Raw genomic sequence first — 20,308 nt, forward strand, 5'->3', positions numbered from 1 at the left:
ACAGGCCGATCAGTGGCTAACCCCGCTCAATTTGACAGTTGGTAAAGTGGGGTGCAACAAGGGTGCCAATTTGCTGAGCACGCTGAAACAGGGCAAAAATGACAAACGTGCCGTGCATGGCACATGTTGTGAACTTAGTCGTGCATCGATTCGTTGCCAAATACCTCGGGTCCAGGACGTCTTGCGGCAGGCCAGGAAAATCCCTGGCCATTTTAGAAGATCTTACACAGCCATGGATCGCCTTGCTGACGTTCAGAGGTGACACCACCTGCCCGTCAGATGTCTGATTTGTGACAGCCCGACTCGCTGGAACTCCACCTTGTATATTCTTGATTGGCTGCTCCAGCAGCAACGTGGCGTTAATGACTACCTGTACGCACTCTGCAGCAGGACGGGCTCTGGAGAGCTTGGTTTCTTTTCACCACACCAGTGACTGCTCATGCGCGACGCATACAGACTTCTGCGGCCATTTGTTGAGATCAGCAAACTGGTCAGTCGCAGCCAGGGCGCCATCAGTACCTTACGCCTTCTTTTTGGAGCGTGAATTGCGTCGTGTCATTGATCAAGCCATCGAGGAGCAGGAGCTGGTAGATGGGGAAGTCGCAATGCTGAATGAATTCCCATGGGGGGCTACTCCATCTGAAAAAAGTCAGCAGGAGTCTAAAGAGGAGTCGGAGGAGGATGGCGGCTGGAGGGAGGAGGAGGAGCAAGAAGAGCAGGCTTTAGGGGATTCCTAGTGTTTTCCATGGCTGGGTGGAGGAGACTGAGGACAGGAGCCAGGGTGCTCCACCGCTTCCAATTTAGTGCAAATGATGGCCTCCATGCTCCAGTGTTTGAAGAGGGACCCCCGTATAAAAAGCATAAAGTACAAGGATTAGTACTGGGTGGCAACGTACTTAGATCCCCAGTACAAACACAAAATGGCGGACATGTTACCAGCATCACAGAGGGCTGGCAGAATACAGAATTTTACAGGCCTTGCCGCGAGAGATGCTGCATTCTGCTGTTGCGGGCACTGGCAGAGGAATTTCCACACACAGCGAAACAGGTGCAGGTACTAATCCTACCGCGCATGCAAGAAGAGGGCGGTTTGAAGATGTGTTGGTCACTTCGGATATGAGATCATTCTTGCATCCAACCCATCGGCAGCCGCCCTCCAGATCCAGCCTCAGGGAACGCCTAGACCAACAGGTGTCCGACTACATCAGATTAATGGCCAATGTGGACGCTCTGAGAAGCAAGGAACCCCTGGACTACTGGGTGTGCAGGCTTGCCTTGTGGCCAAAGCTGGCACAATTTTCCATGGAACTCTTGGCATGCCCCTTGTCGAGTGTCCTGTCTGAAAGGACATTCAGCGCAGCAGGGTGGATTGTGACCAACAAGCGCACTCGCCTAGCTCACGAAAGTGTGGACTACCTTACATTTCTAAAAATGAATGAGGCATGGATCTCTGATAAATTCAACACCTGTGACGACCATGTGTAATTGAATTTCCTCATGCCAGCCCACACATATCCGCCACCACCCAGAACAAGAATGGTCCTTGTCTTATGTATATACAGCGGCATAAAAGGCCTTTTCTGTCAGGTGAATGCCTAAAATTTGGGGCCTCTTCTCCAGTGGCCTACAGTAAAAAATTTATCCAGTGACCGCCTAATGTACTTCCAGCCACATAATCACAAGTTATTTTCTGTCAGGTGAATGCCTAATTTTTTGGGCCTGTACTGGCCTACAGTAACATTTTTATCCAGTGACCGCCTAATGAACCTACAGCCACATCGTCACAAGTTATTTTCTGTCAGGTAAATGCCAAGTTTTTGGGGCCCATACTCCCGTGGCCTAAAATAATTTTTTTCTAGGCTCCAGCAGGGCATATTTTTGAGAGTTTCCCTATAAGACGCATAAAAATGGCCCCTGATTTAAAATACATATTTTTAGTGAGAATTTTTGCCAATGATCCCCCTCTGGTATGTCACTGTCCATGTTGTGGGACTATTTGTGCACTTCTAGTAAGTATATGGTGGCTGCAAATATGACCTGAAGGTTTTTCAGGTTCGCCTGCCATTAAAGTCAATGGGTCCCGCTGCGAATGCACATTAGCAAACAGTCCCGGCCGATGTTCATCCATCACTACTGCACACTACTCCTGGATTTGTTATGCTTTGTAAAATAAAAAAATGTAAAAAAAGATTCCAAATGTTATTTATTATTGGAGACAGATGCCTGCCAGTGTTTATACACACACGGTAGTGTGTGAAGCAATGTCTTGGTCTGAATAAGCGTTCTAAAAATTATCCCATTATGGGGACTGACTATGTTTTATATATGCACAGCAGTATAAGAAAAATCAGTGGCTTGTTCTGAACAATAATGCATTAATGGGGTCAGATGCCTGCCCATCTTTGTACACAGATGGTAGTATTGGAAAACGTATTTGCTTGTTCTGAACAAGCAGTCCAAAATGTATCCATGTTTTTGGAGCATCAGCAGTACAGTATGGTAGGAATTCTGCGGCTGTATATGGGTAGTAGCAGGAGTTTTAGCTGTGGCAGCAACGGTATAGCATGGATCCTGACGGACAGGAGATGTGTGGCTGTGTAGGGGTAGTAGTAGTGGCATTAGTAGAGGCAGTAACAGTACAGTAAAGAAATATAAAGAAATAGACAGGAGATATCTGGCTGTGTAGAGGTAGTAATAGTAGCAGTATTAGCTGTGACAGCTGCAGTACAGTATGGAACCTAACAGACAAGGCAGTAGATGTGCTGCTGCGTAGGGATAGTAGTAGTGGTACTAGGGAAAATAGCAGCTGCAGCAATACAGTATGGAATATAATTGACATGCAGTCAGCACCAGTGGTATCATTGGGCCAGTGATGGATAGCCACTGTCAGCAATGGCAGATCTATTCATCGGACTCAGACAGAGGTGTGTGAAAGTCTTCACCGATCTATGTCTGATGCTTTTTCATTTATGTAATGCTATATACTGTACACTTGCTGACAACAATTTTAGTCACTTCGCGTGTGGCGAAGCCACCTGCCGCGCAGAATACCTTCTCTGACAGTACACTGGAGTTTGCACAAAACAGTACACCAATAGCACCACTAGTCCAATCTGCTGAGCCAGAAGTCCATGGGGTCAGGGAACAGGGTATGTGCCAAAGAAAGGGCACAATCCAGATACAACCTAATCTAGTTGTTAAGATGGTGAGTATGCATTTGCTGGTGTGCATCTGGTTGGCGCAGCACTTAAAAATAACCTAATTGTGTTTAATTGTGTTCCACAAACTGTATCGGCCGCTGCTGTTACCTCTGTGGCGTTTTCTACTCGCTGTCAGAAACAACAGGATAGTGGTAACTCTTCGAGGGGTGGAGACGGGCCTCCTTGTCAGACACATGGGCGGCAGGCCCAGAAGAAACTACAGCCTCAGTATCCAAAATCCTAAATTCTTCTTTATTGCACCAAAAAGGGTATACAGTAACAAGCAATGTTTAGAGCTGAGCCTCTAAGTGTAACGGCAATAGCCCCATTGCTCCTAGAGGCTCATTTGCATTTATTAAAACTTTATTTTTCTCAGCAATGAGTGCACTTATAAACATGGGACCAACATAGATGCCTTCAGCTGCCAAGTGCACATGTAACAGGTCAGCCAGTTTCATAGGTAGAAATCTGCTGATAGATGCCCTTTAATTGACTGACATGTTTTATTCTCCTGTAAAACCAGTAATTCCATATTCTCTTTTCTGATACCACCTTTATACAAGTTTTTACCTTATTTACAGTCTCTCCTATATAGGCTATCCCACGAGGGCATGTGATCATATAAATAGCATATTGAGTTAAACATGGCCCGTCCTTGGATTTTTAAAGGGATTCTGTCACCTCCCCTAAGCCAAAAAACGATTTTAAAGCAGCCATGAAGCACAGCTTACCTGGATTAGGCTGTGCTCTTTGATCTTGAAATCCGTCCAGCAGTTACTGCAAAAAACGACTTTGATTGATATGTAAATGTGTCCTGAAGGTGCCCAGAGGGGCGTTTTTTTCTTCCTAGTGAGCCCAGTACCGCCCCTCTTTCAGTGCCCAGCCCGCCTTCCTTGTATTTTCTAACTGCCGCCCCCAGCCTGCCACAGCCTCCCCTCCCTCTCCTCCCCCTCCCTCACGCCGAACGAACTCTCGCACAGGCGCAGTACCCACTGAGGGCTGCGCCTGTGCGATCAGCAGGAGACTGAGGGCAGGAGCTTCATCCTCGTCACTGGGCATGCGCCGAGCCCAGTGACGTCCGATGCTCGCTCTTCCCTCAGTCAGCAGGGAAGAGCGAGCATCGGACGTCACTGGGCTCGGCGCATGCCCAGTGACGAAGATGAAGCTGCTGCCCTCAGTCTCCTGCTGATCGCACAGGCGCAGCCCTCAGTGGGTACTGCGCCTGTGCGAGACTTCGTTCGGCGTGAGGGAGGGGGAGGAGAGGGAGGAGAGGCTGTGGCAGGCTGGGGGCGGCGGTTAGACAGTACAAGGAAGGCGGGCTGGGCACTGAAAGAGGGGCGGTACTGGGCTCACTAGGAAGAAAAAAACGCCCCTCTGGGCACCTTCAGGACACATTTACATATCAATCAAAGTCGTTTTTTGCAGTAACTGCTGGACGGATTTCAAGATCAAAGAGCACAGCCTAATCCAGGTAAGATGTGCTGCATGGCTGCTTTAAAATCGTTTTTTGGCTTAGGGGAGGTGACAGAATCCCTTTAAAGATGTCACCTTTTATTAACCTATTGCAGTGGCAGCAAAATTTCGATATTTTGGAAGGCATAAAATAAAATCTGATTACGCAGATTACAATTTCTCCTGTAGGCCATAAATGGAGGATTCAGGTATGGGAGAAGAAAGATTTCTCTTCAACAGTCCCCATTCTGTTCTCAAAATCTGCACGAGCCTGGTAAAGAGTTGACACATAGTGGATTTGTTGCTAAAGTGCATCAAGTAGCATATATCCCCCTGACCATCTTTCCGCCAACTCCAACTGGGCATAGTGGTCAGCAACTATGGCAGGAAGATGTGGCTGCAATAAATTCAAGGGAAATTGCACATGCTCCCTGCATGGGGCACATTGTGGTGCAATGCTTTATGAAATAGTATGGTGGCTTGCAGAAGGCATTTCAGCCATTCTTATGTGTCTAAAAACGCTCTCCTGGACTTTCAGTGACAGAACGGTCTGTCATTGTACCTCTTGATCTGCAACGTTCCAACTTACTGGAATTCCACCATATGCTGGGGCATATGCAAAAAAATGTTAACGTTTACGTCATACACCAGACCACCACAGCAGGGTGTTATTTGGAGGTTAGGCATTGGCAGCTCATCAGGGAGGCTTGTCGTCTACTTAAGCCCTTTGAAGAGGGCACCAGATTTGTCAGTAGGGTTGACTGCAGACAGGGGCGCATCTATCTGGTGCCTGAGGTAAAAATGTAAACCTAACCTCTTCCCTCCTAACATAATATACAGCACTACAAAATAGTAGCACATCCCTCCTACATCCAGTCACGTTTCCTTTGATGTAGACATTCTGTTTCCTCTTCTTCTGAGTTCAGACCAGATGACGTGATTTCTTTCAGCCATCTTTCGTCTCTGCAGAAATTGACAAACGGACATCTTAACATTAATAATTATTGGCACACTGTGCCCTAAAAAATAAAATAGTTTCCCTGATACTAATAGTGTAAACATAATGTTCCCCCAAATATTTTTGCTAAGCTTATACTGTGCCAGGGCGCCCCCCTCAGCGATGCGGTGCAGGCCAGTTTCTACATCTTGCTGGTGTCCCTGTAGCTGTTCAGTACTCACATGGACCAAGTTCCATGGAGGAGGAAGTGGAAGAGGAGGATGATGTTGAGGTGCTAGCACTGGAGGAGGAGGAGGACCACAAGGCTGTTGCTGATGACAATGACACTGGCCGTGATGATCAATCATCGCAGTGGGGGGCAAAGCCACAAAGATAAAGGTTCTCGGGCACACTGACAAGTATGGCAGGCTGTATTTGTTACAATGGCTTTTCACTTGTACCGTCTGTGCCAGTGCCTTTTACTTCTGCGTTTCAATTTGTGCTCTTATGTGTTCCTATTTGGTTTTAACTAGAAGACAACATTTTTGGTGACACATTTTCTTTAAATTCTTTATTGCGAGTGTTAATCATTCCTTGCTGTTTGTGTGTCTTTATCTGTTCAACTAATTGGTTAAGGGTAATTTCACACTAGCGTTTTTCTTTTCCGGTATTGAGTTCCATCACAGTGGCTCAATACCGGAAAAAAACTGATCAGCTTTATCCTAATGCATTCTGAATGGAGAGCATTCTGTTCAGGATGCATCAGGATGTATCAGTTCAGTCCTTCTTGCGTTTTTTGGCTGGAGAAAATACAGCAGCATGCTGTATTTTTCTCTCCGGCCAAAAATCCTGAACACTTGCCAGAATGCTGGATCCGGCATTCATTTCCATTAAAATTGACGGATCCTTTCTTCCGGTCCGCGCATGTGCAGACTTTTAAATCTGTGGAAAAAAAAAAATACCGGATCAGTTTTTCCCAATGATACCGGAGAGACGGATACGGTATTTCAATGCATTTGTCAGACGGATCCACATCCGTAACCGTCTGACAAATGCCATCCGATTGCGTCCAGATTGCTGGATCCGGCGGGCAGTTCTGGCGATGGAACTGCCTGCCAGAATCCTCTGCCGCAAGTGTGATAGTACCCTAAGTCTGCTATACAGGTGAAACTCGAAAAATTAGAATATCGTGCAAAGTTCATTTATTTCAGTAATGCAACTTAAAAGGTGAAATTAACACATGAGACTCATTACATGCAAAGCGAGATATTTCAAGCCTTTCTTTGTTATCATTTGAATGATTATGGCTTACAGCTTATGAATCCCCAAAGTCTCAATTTTGAGGTCCCCTTTGCTCAGGGGAAATGGATTAATTAGCTGACTATAGTGTGACACTTTGAGCCTAAAATATTGAACCTTTTCCCAAAATTTTAATTTTAGGTTCCATTTATGCAATTCCTTTTAATTTGCATTACTGAAATAAATGGACTTTTGCACGATATTCTAATTTTTCGAGTTTCAGCTGTATATGTTCATGAGTTCTGTGTCAGCTTACTGGGTGACCTTTGAGTGCCATGACCTGTCCTGGTTTTGTAATCATGTCTCTCTTTTACGTCTTTCTTACTTTCGTCTGTTTGGAGTCAGTGTATGTGCCCCAGTCATAGTCGTAATCCTAGTTAGTATTTTGGGTTCAATTTGGTTTGCCCCTGTCTGAATTCTGACCTACTGTCCTAAGCTATTGTTTGTGCTCTGCTAGAGTCTGTATGGAGCTGACCCATCTGTCTGTGTGAGCCAGCGTCCGGTCCAAATTCCTGTAACCAGTGTGTCTGAACAATGTCCAAGTTTTTGAAGTTTGTATGTCCGAGTTCCTGGAGTCCATTCCTGGTCCGTGTCTCCAAGTTCTGGTAGTCTGTATGTCTTGTAGTCCGTCTGCTTGGGTTCCCAATCTGTTTATCTGTAAAGTCTCTGCGTTTTCTCTCTTGCCTGTAATCCGTGTTTGTCTTGGATTTGCCTGTTTCTGAATTGTGCTATGCCTATGTCCCTGATGCTTTGCACTGGTATTTCCTGATTCCAGTAGGTCAGCTGAGAAGTACACCGTGACCATCTCAGGAGGTATTAGTCTAGTCGCGAACCCATAGTGAAGTCTACATCCCTGTAGAGGGGTTAAAGGGTGAATATGGGGAGGCACCAGAATAATGCCCTTAGGGTTTAGCCCAACATCAACCCAGTTACTTGGCACAGTAGTTCCACACCATTGTCCATATGCATATTTGTAACGGTATGCTTGCTTACGTGCTGACAGCCATACAGGTAGCATCAGGCAAACTGATGATTAGTGGTTAGCTTTTAAACCCTCGCTATCAAAACAAAAGAGAATGTTTTCTTGTTGTCAAAAGGGGACAACTTTTGGAATGGTTTTCATTTTTAAAAGCATAACAAATTCAACAGCTTAGTGTGTTTTAAACAGGTCCCTGATAACAGACAATTTTGGACAGTTTCTAATGTGAAGAATGTCACGGTGCAGTGTGTTTTCAACCATGCATTTCCCCATAGCTATATATGTCAATGTCGCTCTGACATTATTTATTGTTTCTGTCATTGCGTTAATGAGCTGAAAGGGAGTAAAGAGTGAGAAAAAGATTTCAAGAATAAAAAAAAACAACGAAAGACAGGATAAAAAAATTGTCCTAGGAGACCTCAGAATGTCATATGCCAATTTTCAGGCCAATTGGAGCACTTTTGATGCGGGTAGAATCAATTCAGACCTTAATCAAATTTCTTGACCGATTAATTAGAATTGGAACCAAAACAAATTTCAAGAAATTCACTCATCTCAAAAAAAAAATATATAAAGCACAATATATGGTGTCGAAAGCAGTAAGTTTTATCCATGGTTCTCGCCCTACCTAGTTACCTTCACAGTGAGCTAAGCTGCAATAAAACAGCATGACTGCTACACACCTGAGCTTTCTGCTTCCGTTGCCATCCACTGTGGGTTTTTTTTAAGGGCCGCTGCTAAGAACAGCTGATTGTTGTGGTTCCCAGGCTTTGGACACCCACCGATGTGATAATGATGACCAATTTTGATGATAAAGTATGGATATCTAGAACCTGGAAAACCCCTTTAACCAAGCAAGAAGTGTGCAGTAAAATAGACAAATCTGTGTGTCTGGATGGCATACAGTGGATATAAAGTCTACACACCCCTGTTAAAATGTCAGGTTTCTGTGATGTAAAAAAATGAGACAAAGATAAAACATTTCAGAACTTTTTCCACCTTTAATGTGACCTATAAACCGTACAACTCAATTGAAAAACAAACTGAAATCTTTTAGGTAAAGGGAAGAAAAAATATAAAAATAAAATAATATGGTTGCATAAGTGTGCACACCCTTAAAAATTTTTATTGCTACAATGCAACTAAAATGAATAGTTTTAGATGCATCGGTCTGCATTTGAACTGCAGACACAGAACACTAGGAAATGTTTGATAAAGACGGTCATGGCTCTTACATAGTCAGTCACTCTTCCTTCACTACTACTTGAATAGGCCTATGCTCACAGTCCCTTTGTGGCCATACAGAGGGTACCCCTAGATTATCCCAGACTATACTTTTACATGTTTAGTTCTATGAGACTTTGCACTTACCTGTTTGGGACTTCTACTTGCAAAAAGTATCCCCACTAACAGCGCAGCAACTGTAGGAGGTACCACACTGGTATCCTGTATCCAAGCCATTATACTGCTATACACATAATAGAGTCCAATACAAAATATAACCAGGTTCCATTAATAGGACCACACAGCAACTATTAAACATATTGGTTTAATATGGCTTTTCTTTTTTTAGGTGAAGACTGGATGAGAATCCCCGACTCACATCTCTTGCTATCACCTGCTTATACTGTAGAAGAGAATCCATCACAGATCAAAAAAAGAACTGTACCTAGACAGGGTGAAATGTTTGCATGTTCTAAATGCGAGAATTACTTTAGAATTCCATTTACATGCTCAGAATGTGGGAAATGTTTTCAACAGAAAGCAAATCTTGTGGCACATCGGCGATGTCACACAGGAGAGAAACCTTTCACCTGTTCCGAATGTGGGAAATGTTTTAGCCAAGCATCAAGTCTTGTGAGACATCAAAGACGACACACAGGAGAGAAGCCATATTCATGTTCAGAGTGTGGCAAATGTTTTAACCAGAAATCAAGTCTTGTGAGACATCAGAGAAATCACACAGGAGAGAAGCCATTTCAGTGTTCAGAATGTAGGAAATGTTTTAACCAGAAATCAGATCTTGTGAAACATCAAAGAATTCACACAAGGTGGAAGCCATCATCATAACCAAAATGTGAGAAATGTTTTAGCCACAGATCTAGTTTTCTAGTACATCTCAGAATTCACAAAGAGCTGTACTCCTATTCAGTCTTGTTCTTCATTTGAGAACTCGCAAAAAGGAGAGAAAACATATTCATGTTCAGAATGTGGGAAATGTTTTAACCACCAATGACATCTAGTGATACATCAAGGAATTCACACAGGAGAGAAGCCAGTTTCATGTGCAGTGTGTGGGAAATGTTTTTGCCAGAGATCACCAGTTGTGGAGCACCAGAAAACTCACACAGGAGAGAAACATTGTTTATGCTCAAAATGCAGGAAATGCTCAATATGTTGGAAATGTTTTAGTCAGAAATCGGGTCTTGAGTTACATCGGAGAACTCCCTCAGGTTAGAAGCCATCTTAATGTAATGTTCAGATAGTATGAAATGTGGCAGTCGTGGAGCTTCAGTGAAGTGCCTCAACGTTAGGATGACTGTGTGATGTATTAGTTAAAGATGTTGTCCAGGATTAGAAGATCACAGCTGCCTTTCTCCAAAAACAATGTCACGTCTGTACACAGGTCATGTGTGGTATTGCAGTTCTGCCATATTCACTTCAATACAGCCAGTTTGTCAACCCAGGCGTGGCACTGCTTCTACAATTTCTACACTCTGCTACTGTCTCTGATGACTAACACTAATGTAATCTGTGTATTTATTCCAGGTCATTTTACACTGTGAATTAATTGTTTTGCTATGAAACTATCATGTTCATGTAATGTGCATGGTTTACCAGCACGTGGCATTGTATATGGCAGAGAGAGCTCTTTAGATAGAATGGAACTTACCATTCCATCCTCCCCCTTTTGAGCAGAAGTAGACCAGTCCTAGTCCTGCTTCCTACCAAGGGAATAGTTGCAGGAAGCTACAGTTAATTTAGTTTCGAGAAGACATGATACATGGATTAGTGAGGGGAAGGGTCCCCCTCCTGCAGCAGGAGTCTCCCCAGGGAAGCAGCTCAGAGATCACCATGACTTCTTGCAGATTTACAGACAGAGTATTACTAGGGGGTCAACAGCCAAAGGCACCCCACTCCAAAGGCACCATAACAGTTAGCAAATCCAGTATTCAGACTGAAGCCTGAGTTTAGCATAGCAGAGAAAGATATAGCAATGTATTCAAAATTAGCTGCCAGTTTACCCCAAAACCTACTGGAACCAAGAGAAAGAACAAGTATTGTCTGGATGCAAGTTTATTCAAGTGAGGCCTCATGCACACGACCGTAGTTATGGTCCGCATCCGAGCCGCAGTTTTTGGGGCTCGGATGCGGACCTTTTCAGTTCAATGGGGCCGCAAAAGATGCTGTCCGCGTCCGTTGCGCCGTTCCGAGGCCTCGCAAAAAAAATAATATAGCATGTACTATTCTTGTCCGTTTTGCAGACAAGAATAGGCATGTCTACAATGGGCCGCCTGTTCCGTTCTGCAAATTGCGGAAGGCACACAGGCGCCTTCCATTTTTTGCGGGTCCACGGTTTGCAGACCGCAAAAAACAGCACGGACGTGTGTATGAGGCCTAAAGCTGTTGAACTTTCACCAAGTCTGGACTCCACTTATTCTCCACCTCCTACAACTCTCCCCTTTTAATGCTCCGGAGCCTAATCCTGGGGAGCGACGGTATGCAGGTAGGAGCACCGTAACACACACAAAACTAATAGAGCGGCATCACCAGTCAACATTCCTAAAAACCTGGGACCAGATCGGCCCTTGGGTGGCAGCACGTTGCACAAAGCAGTTTGCAAGAGGAAGGCAGCAGCATTCTGTGTATAATCATTTCTTAAAAAATAACAAGAAACATTAAAAACATTAGTGATAATAAAAAATGACCAACAGGTTTGATGCCCCCCATGGACCCAGTAAAAAAATAAAAAAAAATAAAAGATCTGGAATTTTATTCTATATGGGATAGTCTTATAGGAATATTCTTGTAGTCGAAGTACAAACCGGATTTCAAAAAAGTTGAGACACTATACAAATCGTGAATAAAAACTGAATGCAATGATGTGGAGGTGCCAACTTCTAATATTTTATTCAGAATGGAACAAAAGTTTAAACTGAGAAAATGTACCATTTTAAGGGAAAAATATGTTGAACCAGAATTTCATGGTGTCAACAAATCCCCAAAAAGTTGGGACATGGCCATTTTCACCACTGTGTGGCATCTCCCCTTCTTCTTACAACACTCAACAGACGTCTGGGGACCGAGGAGACCAGTTTCTCAAGTTTAGAAATAGGAATGCTCTCCCATTCTTGTCTAATACAGGCCTCTAACTGTTCAATCGTCTTAGGCCTTCTTTGTTGCACCTTCCTCTTTATGATGCACCAAATGTTCTCTATAGGTGAAAGATCTGGACTGCAGACTGGCCATTTCAGTACCCGGATCCTTCTCCTACGCAGCCATGATGTTGGGATTGATGCAGAATGTGGTCTGGCATTATCTTGTTGAAAAATGCAGGGTCTTCCTTGAAAGAGATGACGTCTGGGTGGGAGCATATGTTGTTCTAGAACCTGAATATATTTTTCTGCATTGATGGTGCCTTTCCAGACATGCAAGCTGCCCATGTCACACGCACTCATGCAACCCCATACCATCAGAGATGCAGGCTTCTGAACTGAGCGTTGATAACAACTTGGGTTGTCCTTGTCCTCTTTGGTCCGGATGACATGGCGTCCCAGATTTCCAAAAAGAACTTCGAATCGTGACTCGTCTGACCACAGAACAGTCTTCCATTTTGCCACACTCCATTTTAAATGATCCTTGGCCCAGTGAAAACGCCTGAGCTTGTGGATCTTGCTTAGAAATGGCTTCTTCTTTGCACTGTAGATTTTCAGCTGGCAACGGCGGATGGCACGGTGGATTGTGTTCACTGACAATGGTTTCTGGAAGTATTCCTGAGCCCATTCTGTGATTTCCTTTACAGTAGCATTCCTGTTTGTGGTGCAGTGTCGTTTAAGGGCCCGGCGATCACGGGCATCCAGTATGGTTTTACGGCCTTGACCCTTACGCACAGAGATTGTTCCAGATTCTCTGAATCTTCGGATGAGGTTATGCACAGTTGATAATGATAGATGCAAAGTCTTTGCAATTTTTCGCTGGGTAACACCTTTCTGATATTGCTCCACTATCTTTCTGCGCAACATTGTGGGAATTGGTGATCCTCTACCCATCTTGGCTTCTGAGAGACACTGCCACTCTGAGAAGCTCTTTTTATACCCAATCATGTTGCCAATTGACCTAATTAATGTTAATTGGTCTTCCAGCTCTGCGTTATGCTCAAATTTACTTTTTCCAGCCTCTTATTGCTACTTGTCCCAACTTTTTGGGGATTTGTTGACAACGTGAAAATTTGAATCAACGTATTTTTCCTTTAAAATTATACATTTACTCGGATTAAACGTCTGATCTGTCATCTACGTTCTATTACAAATAAAATATTGACATTTGCCATCTCCACATCATTGCATTCAGTTTTTATTCACAATTTGTTTAGTGTCCCAACTTTTTGGGAATCCGGTTTGTACAGATCAGTGAATTATTTCGCCTTTGTGTACCAAATTTAGACTATTACCTGACTATGCCCCTGCCTCACTGTTATTTGAATTCACCGTGATTCAGTAATCTGCAATCATTTGGATTGCCAGCCATTGAACTCCCACTTTGCTTTCCAGACCTTGACAATTCCGGCTAAGCAATCATGTTAATATTATTACACGGAGAGTTCAGTAGGGGAACTTTAACCCATAAGAGGTATTGCAACTTCCAACTCAGAACTTCCTTCAATATTTATATAGGGCCCATCCCTGGGGTGGCTAGCTAAAAGTGACCATCTTGCAAGTTAGATAGCTCTGAATTGAGTCGATAAATCGGGCACTAAAAATACTAAAGAATATGATAATCTGAATTGTTTGTCTCCACAAAGGTACCTTTACTTTCTATCATGTCTCATGGTATGCTTTAACTCTCTATCTGCTACCTACAGATGAGCTCCCTCATATCCTTTATAATAAGGCTTGATGTGTGTTGTCTCACCTATGTGAGGGATCTATAAATATTTCAATTTTTTTCCCCTTTATTGCTAAATTCTAGCGGATGTTTGATTATTTGTCTTTCATTACATTTTGGGCTGAGCTGAGACTCATCTGGTGGTTATGCACCAGAGTGATGATCACACAAACTACAATTGGAATAGTCATATTTTATGGGCTATTGTGTTGTGAATCACCCCGGTTGTACTACTGGTATACTTTGACATGTTTTCCATCTTCTGGCGGGTAGCAGCGACACCGGCCAGTGGATTGCGGCATCCGTTTTTTCTGCCGACTCTTCATACCCTTTTCTTGCTATCTTTAATATTTTAGCAATCATGATGTGTTTATTCTAATTAAATAAAAGTACATATTTTTTGAATATACTGGGCATTCTCTTGTTGTTTGTTCAACAACACTATAGGTTTATATGAGTAAACTCTTAAATCTAACAAAATAATTGCCCACCTTAAGCAAGTTTACCATCTATTGGCTTATCCTTAGTCTGTGCCAGGGCAACCTCATGTTTGGCCAACATGCCATACATTTCTTCACTGTGGCTTCTGAAATGGCTTTAGTGAACAATGAGACTTCCTGGGAATGTCTCTCCAGACTTATTAAAGATTACTTCATTGTCGTGATACTTCATCCATGTTGGATAATTTCATTTCCCTTGCCACCCATATAGACCTCCATTTGGTTTCTGTTTAGGAACCTACGCAAGTGGACCATTTCAGGCTGTCAAATGAGGAGCCTCTGCAGAGATGCATTAGTGACCTGTGCATGTACTGCGGAGCCAGGGGACATTGAATTCATACCTGTCATTTCAAGGTGTGAAACTTCAGAGCCTAGGTGGTAGGAGAGATGACAATGGGTGAAGATAAGCTCTTTGAAAGATTAACGCTACCCATGTTGCTGTCTTGTCGTAGGATCTGGTTTACTGTAGAGTCCTTACCAGATTCCGACTCTGCAGACAACTTCCTGCATCAAGCATGGGTGAACTAATACTGCATACCTACCCTGCGGCTAGAGAAGTCATGGTGGTCGTGTCAGTGGGACGGGACTTCCTGAATCCATCCAGCACCTCAACGTGCCCATGGAACTTAAAGTGGGTGCACTCCACACAGAGAAGTTTTCATTCTGCCTGAGTCTACCAGCCCTCTTCTTGAGCTGCCCTGGTTTCATCTGTATTGCCCTGTCCTAAAAAAAAAACACCTGGGCCAGATTTTGCGTTGTGGTTCTGCCTGTCATTCTTGTTGCTTGACATCAGTACAGTGTCCTCTGCCACTGATTCCTAAAGTCTGTAACAGGCTCAGTGGAGCCAAAATCTTTACTAAGCTGGATCTTAGAGGAGCCTACAATCTGATTTGGATAAGAGGGGGCGAGTGAAAGACCTCATTTAATATTCATGATGATCACTATGAGTAGTCATGCCCTTTGGATTAAGTAATGCTTCTTAAATCTGGAATCTGCTGTATACCTGCGTAGTGGTCTAACTGGAAGACATTCTCTTACTTACCAACATATCAAGGGGCATACCTTAGGAAATATGGAAAATGGCACATAATTTCACCAAAGGCTATGTTAGTAAGTGCCATATAATCTTCTTACCTACACATTGGTAACAAGCCAGAAAGTGGCCAACCAATATTTCTAAATATAATTGGAATACTCCAATAAGAATACTCCAATAAGAATGACTTCCTGTATGTGGAACACATGCTTCCTGTATCTGGAACACAGATTTCCTGCATTTGGAGCACACAGAATTTCCTGTTTGTGGAACCCTGTGCAGGTCCCGTGACCAGCAACTTGTGTAACAGCCCATTTTGGAACAAGACTTTTACCTCATTGGGTAATTACTCCAGGATGTTCTAAGCAGTGTTTAATCAACTCAGTTTGTTGGTAGAATTTACATTGACCCGATAATCAAGGTCAGAAGGATGCCTCTGTTTCTAGCACTTCCTGTTAGCTGGCATGAAATGTGGTAATAAGTTTATGCTGTTTGTATGTTCCCTTTATTTGTCTGATGAAGTAAGGAGCTCTTACCTCCAAAAGTGTTACAAGGACTTTTATTATAAATAGAGTTGAGCGAACACCTGGATGTTCGGGTTCGAGAAGTTCGGCCGAACTTCCCGAAAATGCTCGGGTTCGGGATCTGAACCCGACCCGAACTTCGTCCAGAACCCGAACCCCATTGAAGTCAATAGGGACCCGAACTTTTCGGCACTAAAGAGGCTGTAAAACAGCCCAGGAAAGGGCTAGAGGGCTGCAAAAGGCAGCAAAATGTAGTTAAATCCCCTGCAAACAAATGTGGATAGGGAAATTAATAAAAATAAAATAAATAAAAATTAACCAATATCAATTGGAGAGAGGTCCCATAGCAGAGATTCAGGCTTCATGTCATAGCAGTGAATCAGGCTTCACGTCACCCAACACTGGAACAGTCCATTGTCATATATTTAGGCCCCGGCACGCAGACAGAGGAGAGAGGTCCCATAACAGAGATTCAGGCTTCATGTCAGCAGAGAATCAGTCTTCATGTCATAGCAGAGAATCATGCTTCACGTCACCCAACATTGGAACAGTCCATTGTCATATATTTAGGCCCCGGCACCCAGGCAGAGGAGAGATTCATTCAACTTTGGGTTGCCCCGCAATAGAATGGTAAAATGAAAATAAAAAGAGGATTGAATGAGGAAGTGCCCTGGAGTACAATAATATATGGTTAAGGGGAGGTAGTTAATGTCTAATCTGCACAAGGGATGGACAGGTCCTGTGGGATCCATGCCTGGTTCATGTTTATGAACGTCAGCTTGTCCACATTGGCTGTAGACAGGCGGCTGCGTTTGTCTGTAATGACGCCCCCTGCCGTGCTGAATACACGTTCAGACAAAACGCTGGCCGCCGGGCAGGCCAACACCTCCAAGGCATAAAAGGCTAGCTCTGGCCACGTGGACAATTTAGAGACCCAGAAGTTGAATGGGGCTGAACCATCAGTCAGTACGTGGAGGGGTGTGCACACGTACTGTTCCACCATGTTAGTGAAATGTTGCCTCCTGCTAACACGTTCCGTATCAGGTGGTGGTGCAGTTAGCGGTGGCGTGTTGACAAAACTTTTCCACATCTCTGCCATGCTAACCCTGCCCTCAGAGGAGCTGGCCGTGACACAGCTGCGTTGGTGACCTATTGCTCCTCCTCTGCCTTGGCCTTGGGCTTCCACTTGTTCCCCTGTGACATTTGGGAATGCTCTCAGTAGCGCGTCTACCAATATGCGCTTGTACTCGCGCATCTTCCTATCACGCTCCAGTGCAGGAAGTAAGGTGGGCACATTGTCTTTGTAGCGTGGATCCAGCAGGGTGGCAACCCAGTAGTCCGCACACGTTAAAATGTGGGCAACTCTGCTGTCGTTGCGCAGGCACTGCAGCATGTAGTCGCTCATGTGTGCCAGGCTGCCCAGAGGTAAGGACAAGCTGTCCTCTGTGGGAGGCGTATCGTCATCGTCCTGCGTTTCCCCCCAGCCACGCACCAGTGATGGGCCCGAGCTGCGTTTGGTGCCACCCCGCTGTGACCATGCTTCATCCTCATCCTCCTCCACCTCCTCGTCCTCCTCGTCCTCCAGTAGTGGGCCCTGGCTGGCCACATTTGTACCTGGCCTCTGCTGTTGCAAAAAACCTCCCTCTGAGTCACTTCGAAGAGACTGGCCTGAAAGTGCTAAAAATGACCCCTCTTCCTCCTCCTCCTCCTCCTCCTCCTGGGCCACCTACTCTTCCATCATCGCCCTAAGTGTTTTCTCAAGGAGACATAGAAGTGGTATTGTAACGTTGATAACGGCGTCATCGCCACTGGCCATGTTGGTTGAGTACTCGAAACAGCGCAACAGGGCACACAGGTCTCGCATGGAGGCCCAATCATTGGTGGTGAAGTGGTGCTGTTCCGCAGTGCGACTGACCCGTGCGTGCTGCAGCTGAAACTCCACTATGGCCTGCTGCTGCTCGCACAGTCTGTCCAGCATGTGCAAGGTGGAGTTCCACCTGGTGGGTACGTCGCATATGAGGCGGTGAGCGGGAAGGCCGAAGTTACGCTGTAGCGCAGACAGGCGAGCAGCGGCAGGATGTGAACGCCGGAAGCGCGAACAGACGGCCCGCACTTTATGCAGCAGCTCTGACATGTCGGGGTAGTTGTGAATGAACTTCTGCACCACCAAATTCAGCACATGCGCGAGGCAAGGGATGTGCGTCAAACTGGCTAGTCCCAGAGCTGCAACGAGATTTCGCCCATTATCGCATACCACCAGGCCGGGCTTGAAGCTCACCGGCAGCAACCACTCGTCGGTCTGTTGTTCTATACCCCGCCACAACTCCTGTGCGGTGTGGGGCCTGTCCCCCAAACATATGAGTTTCAAAATGGCCTGCTGACGTTTACCCCGGGCTGTGCTGAAGTTGGTGGTGAAGGTGTGTGGCTGACTGGATGAGCAGGAGGAGGAGGAGGCACCAGGAGGCAAAGAATGTTGCCCTGCGATCCTTGGCGGCGGAAGGACGTGCGCCAAACAGCTCTCCGCCTGGGGCCCAGCCGCACTACATCTACCCAGTGTGCAGTTAGGGAGATATAGCGTCCCTGGCCGTGCTTTTTGGTCCACGTATCTGTGGTTAGGTGGACCTTGCCACAGATGGTGTTGCGCAGTGCACACTTGATTTTATCGGATACTTGGTTGTGCAGGTAGTGGCGGCTGTGAACAACATACTGTGGGACAGCGAGCGACATGAGCTGTTTGAAGCTGTCTGTGTCCACCAGCCTGAATGACAGCATTTCATAGGCCAGTAGTTTAGAAATGCTGACATTCAGGGCCAGGGATCAAGGGTGGCTAGGTGGGAATTTTACGCTTTCTCTCAAATGTTTGTGAGATGGAGAGCTGAACGCTGCCGTGTGACATGGTTGAGATGCTTGGTGACGGAGGTGGTGGTGTTGGTGGTACATCCCCTGTTTGCTGGGCGGCAGGTGCCAACGTTCCTCCAGAGGCGGAGGAAGAGGCCGAGGCGGCAGCAGCAGAAGAGGCCGAGGCGGCAGCAGCAGAAGAGGTAGCAGGGGGAGCCTGAGTGACTTCCTTGTTTTTAAGGTGTTTACTCCACTGCAGTTCATGCTTTGCATGCAGGTGCCTGGTCATGCAGGTTGTGCTAAGGTTCAGAACGTTAATGCCTCGCTACAGGCTCTGATGGCACAGTGTGCAAACCACTCGGGTATTGTCGTCAGCACATTGTTTGAAGAAGTGCCATGCCAGGGAACTCCTTGAAACTGCCTTTGGGGTGCTCGGTCCCAGATGGCGGCGGTCAGTAGCAGACAGAGTCTCTTGGTGGCGGGTGTTCTGCTTTTGCCCACTGCTCCCTCTTTTGCTACGCTGTTGGCTCGGTCTCACCACTGTCTCTTCCTCCGAACTGTGAAAGTCAGTGGCACGACCTTCATTCCATGTGGGGTCTAGGACCTCATCGTCCCCTGCATCGTCTTGATCCCTGACCTCCTGTTCAGTCTGCACACTGCAGAAAGACGCAGCAGTTGGCACCTGTGTTTCGTCATCATCAGAGACATGCTGAGGTGGTATTCCCATGTCCTCATCATCAGGAAACATAAGTGGTTGTGCGTCAGTGCATTCTATGTCTTCCACCACTGGGGAAGGGCTAGGTGGATGCCCTTGGGAAACCCTGCCAGCAGAGTCTTCAAACAGCATAAGAGACTGCTGCATAACTTGAGGCTCAGACAGTTTCCCTGGTATGCATGGGGGTGATGTGACAGACGGATGGGCTTGGTTTTCAGGCGCCATCTGTGCGCTTTCTGCAGAAGACTGGGTGGGAGATAATGTGAACGTGTTGGATCCACTGTCGGCCACCCAATTGACTAATGCCTGTACCTGCTCAGGCCTTACCATCCTTAGAACGGCATTGGGCCCCACCAAATATCGCTGTAAATTCTGCCGGCTACTGGGACCTGAGGTAGTTGGTACAGTAGGACGTGTGGCTGTGGCAGAACGGCCACGTCCTCTCACAGCACCAGAGGGTCCACTAACACCACCACAACCATGTCCGCGTTTGCGTCCCTTACTAGATGTTTTCCTCATTGTTACCGTTCACCACAATAAGAAAAAAATAATTTGGCCCAATGTATTGAATTCAAATTCAGGCCTTTTTTTACAGACACCTAACACTATCTGGCTATCTATTTAGGTACCGTATTACACTAATACAGGCACAGCAGTAATGACAGATTTAGCTGACTATAAATTTGAGGCCTATTATTTAGGCGCTGGGTGACAGGTATACGT

The 20,308-nt window shown here is 45.4% G+C and overlaps 1 protein-coding gene across 1 annotated transcript in view; it reads left to right on the forward strand.

Annotated features, from left to right (window-relative positions):
* LOC122930696 (oocyte zinc finger protein XlCOF8.4-like) overlaps positions 1-11,941 on the forward strand; it is a 29,681-nt gene extending 17,740 nt beyond the window's left edge. Inside the window, exon 7 of the mRNA XM_044284255.1 lies at positions 9,441-11,941. Coding sequence (XP_044140190.1) covers positions 9,441-9,937 — 497 coding nt within the window. The 3' untranslated portion in view covers positions 9,938-11,941. The remainder of the gene's footprint in view (positions 1-9,440) is intronic.
* Positions 11,942-20,308: the final 8,367 nt, after the last annotated feature.

Source organism: Bufo gargarizans, chromosome 3 (genome assembly GCF_014858855.1).
Source record: "Bufo gargarizans isolate SCDJY-AF-19 chromosome 3, ASM1485885v1, whole genome shotgun sequence".
In the NCBI taxonomy this organism is placed as follows: domain Eukaryota; kingdom Metazoa; phylum Chordata; class Amphibia; order Anura; family Bufonidae; genus Bufo; species Bufo gargarizans.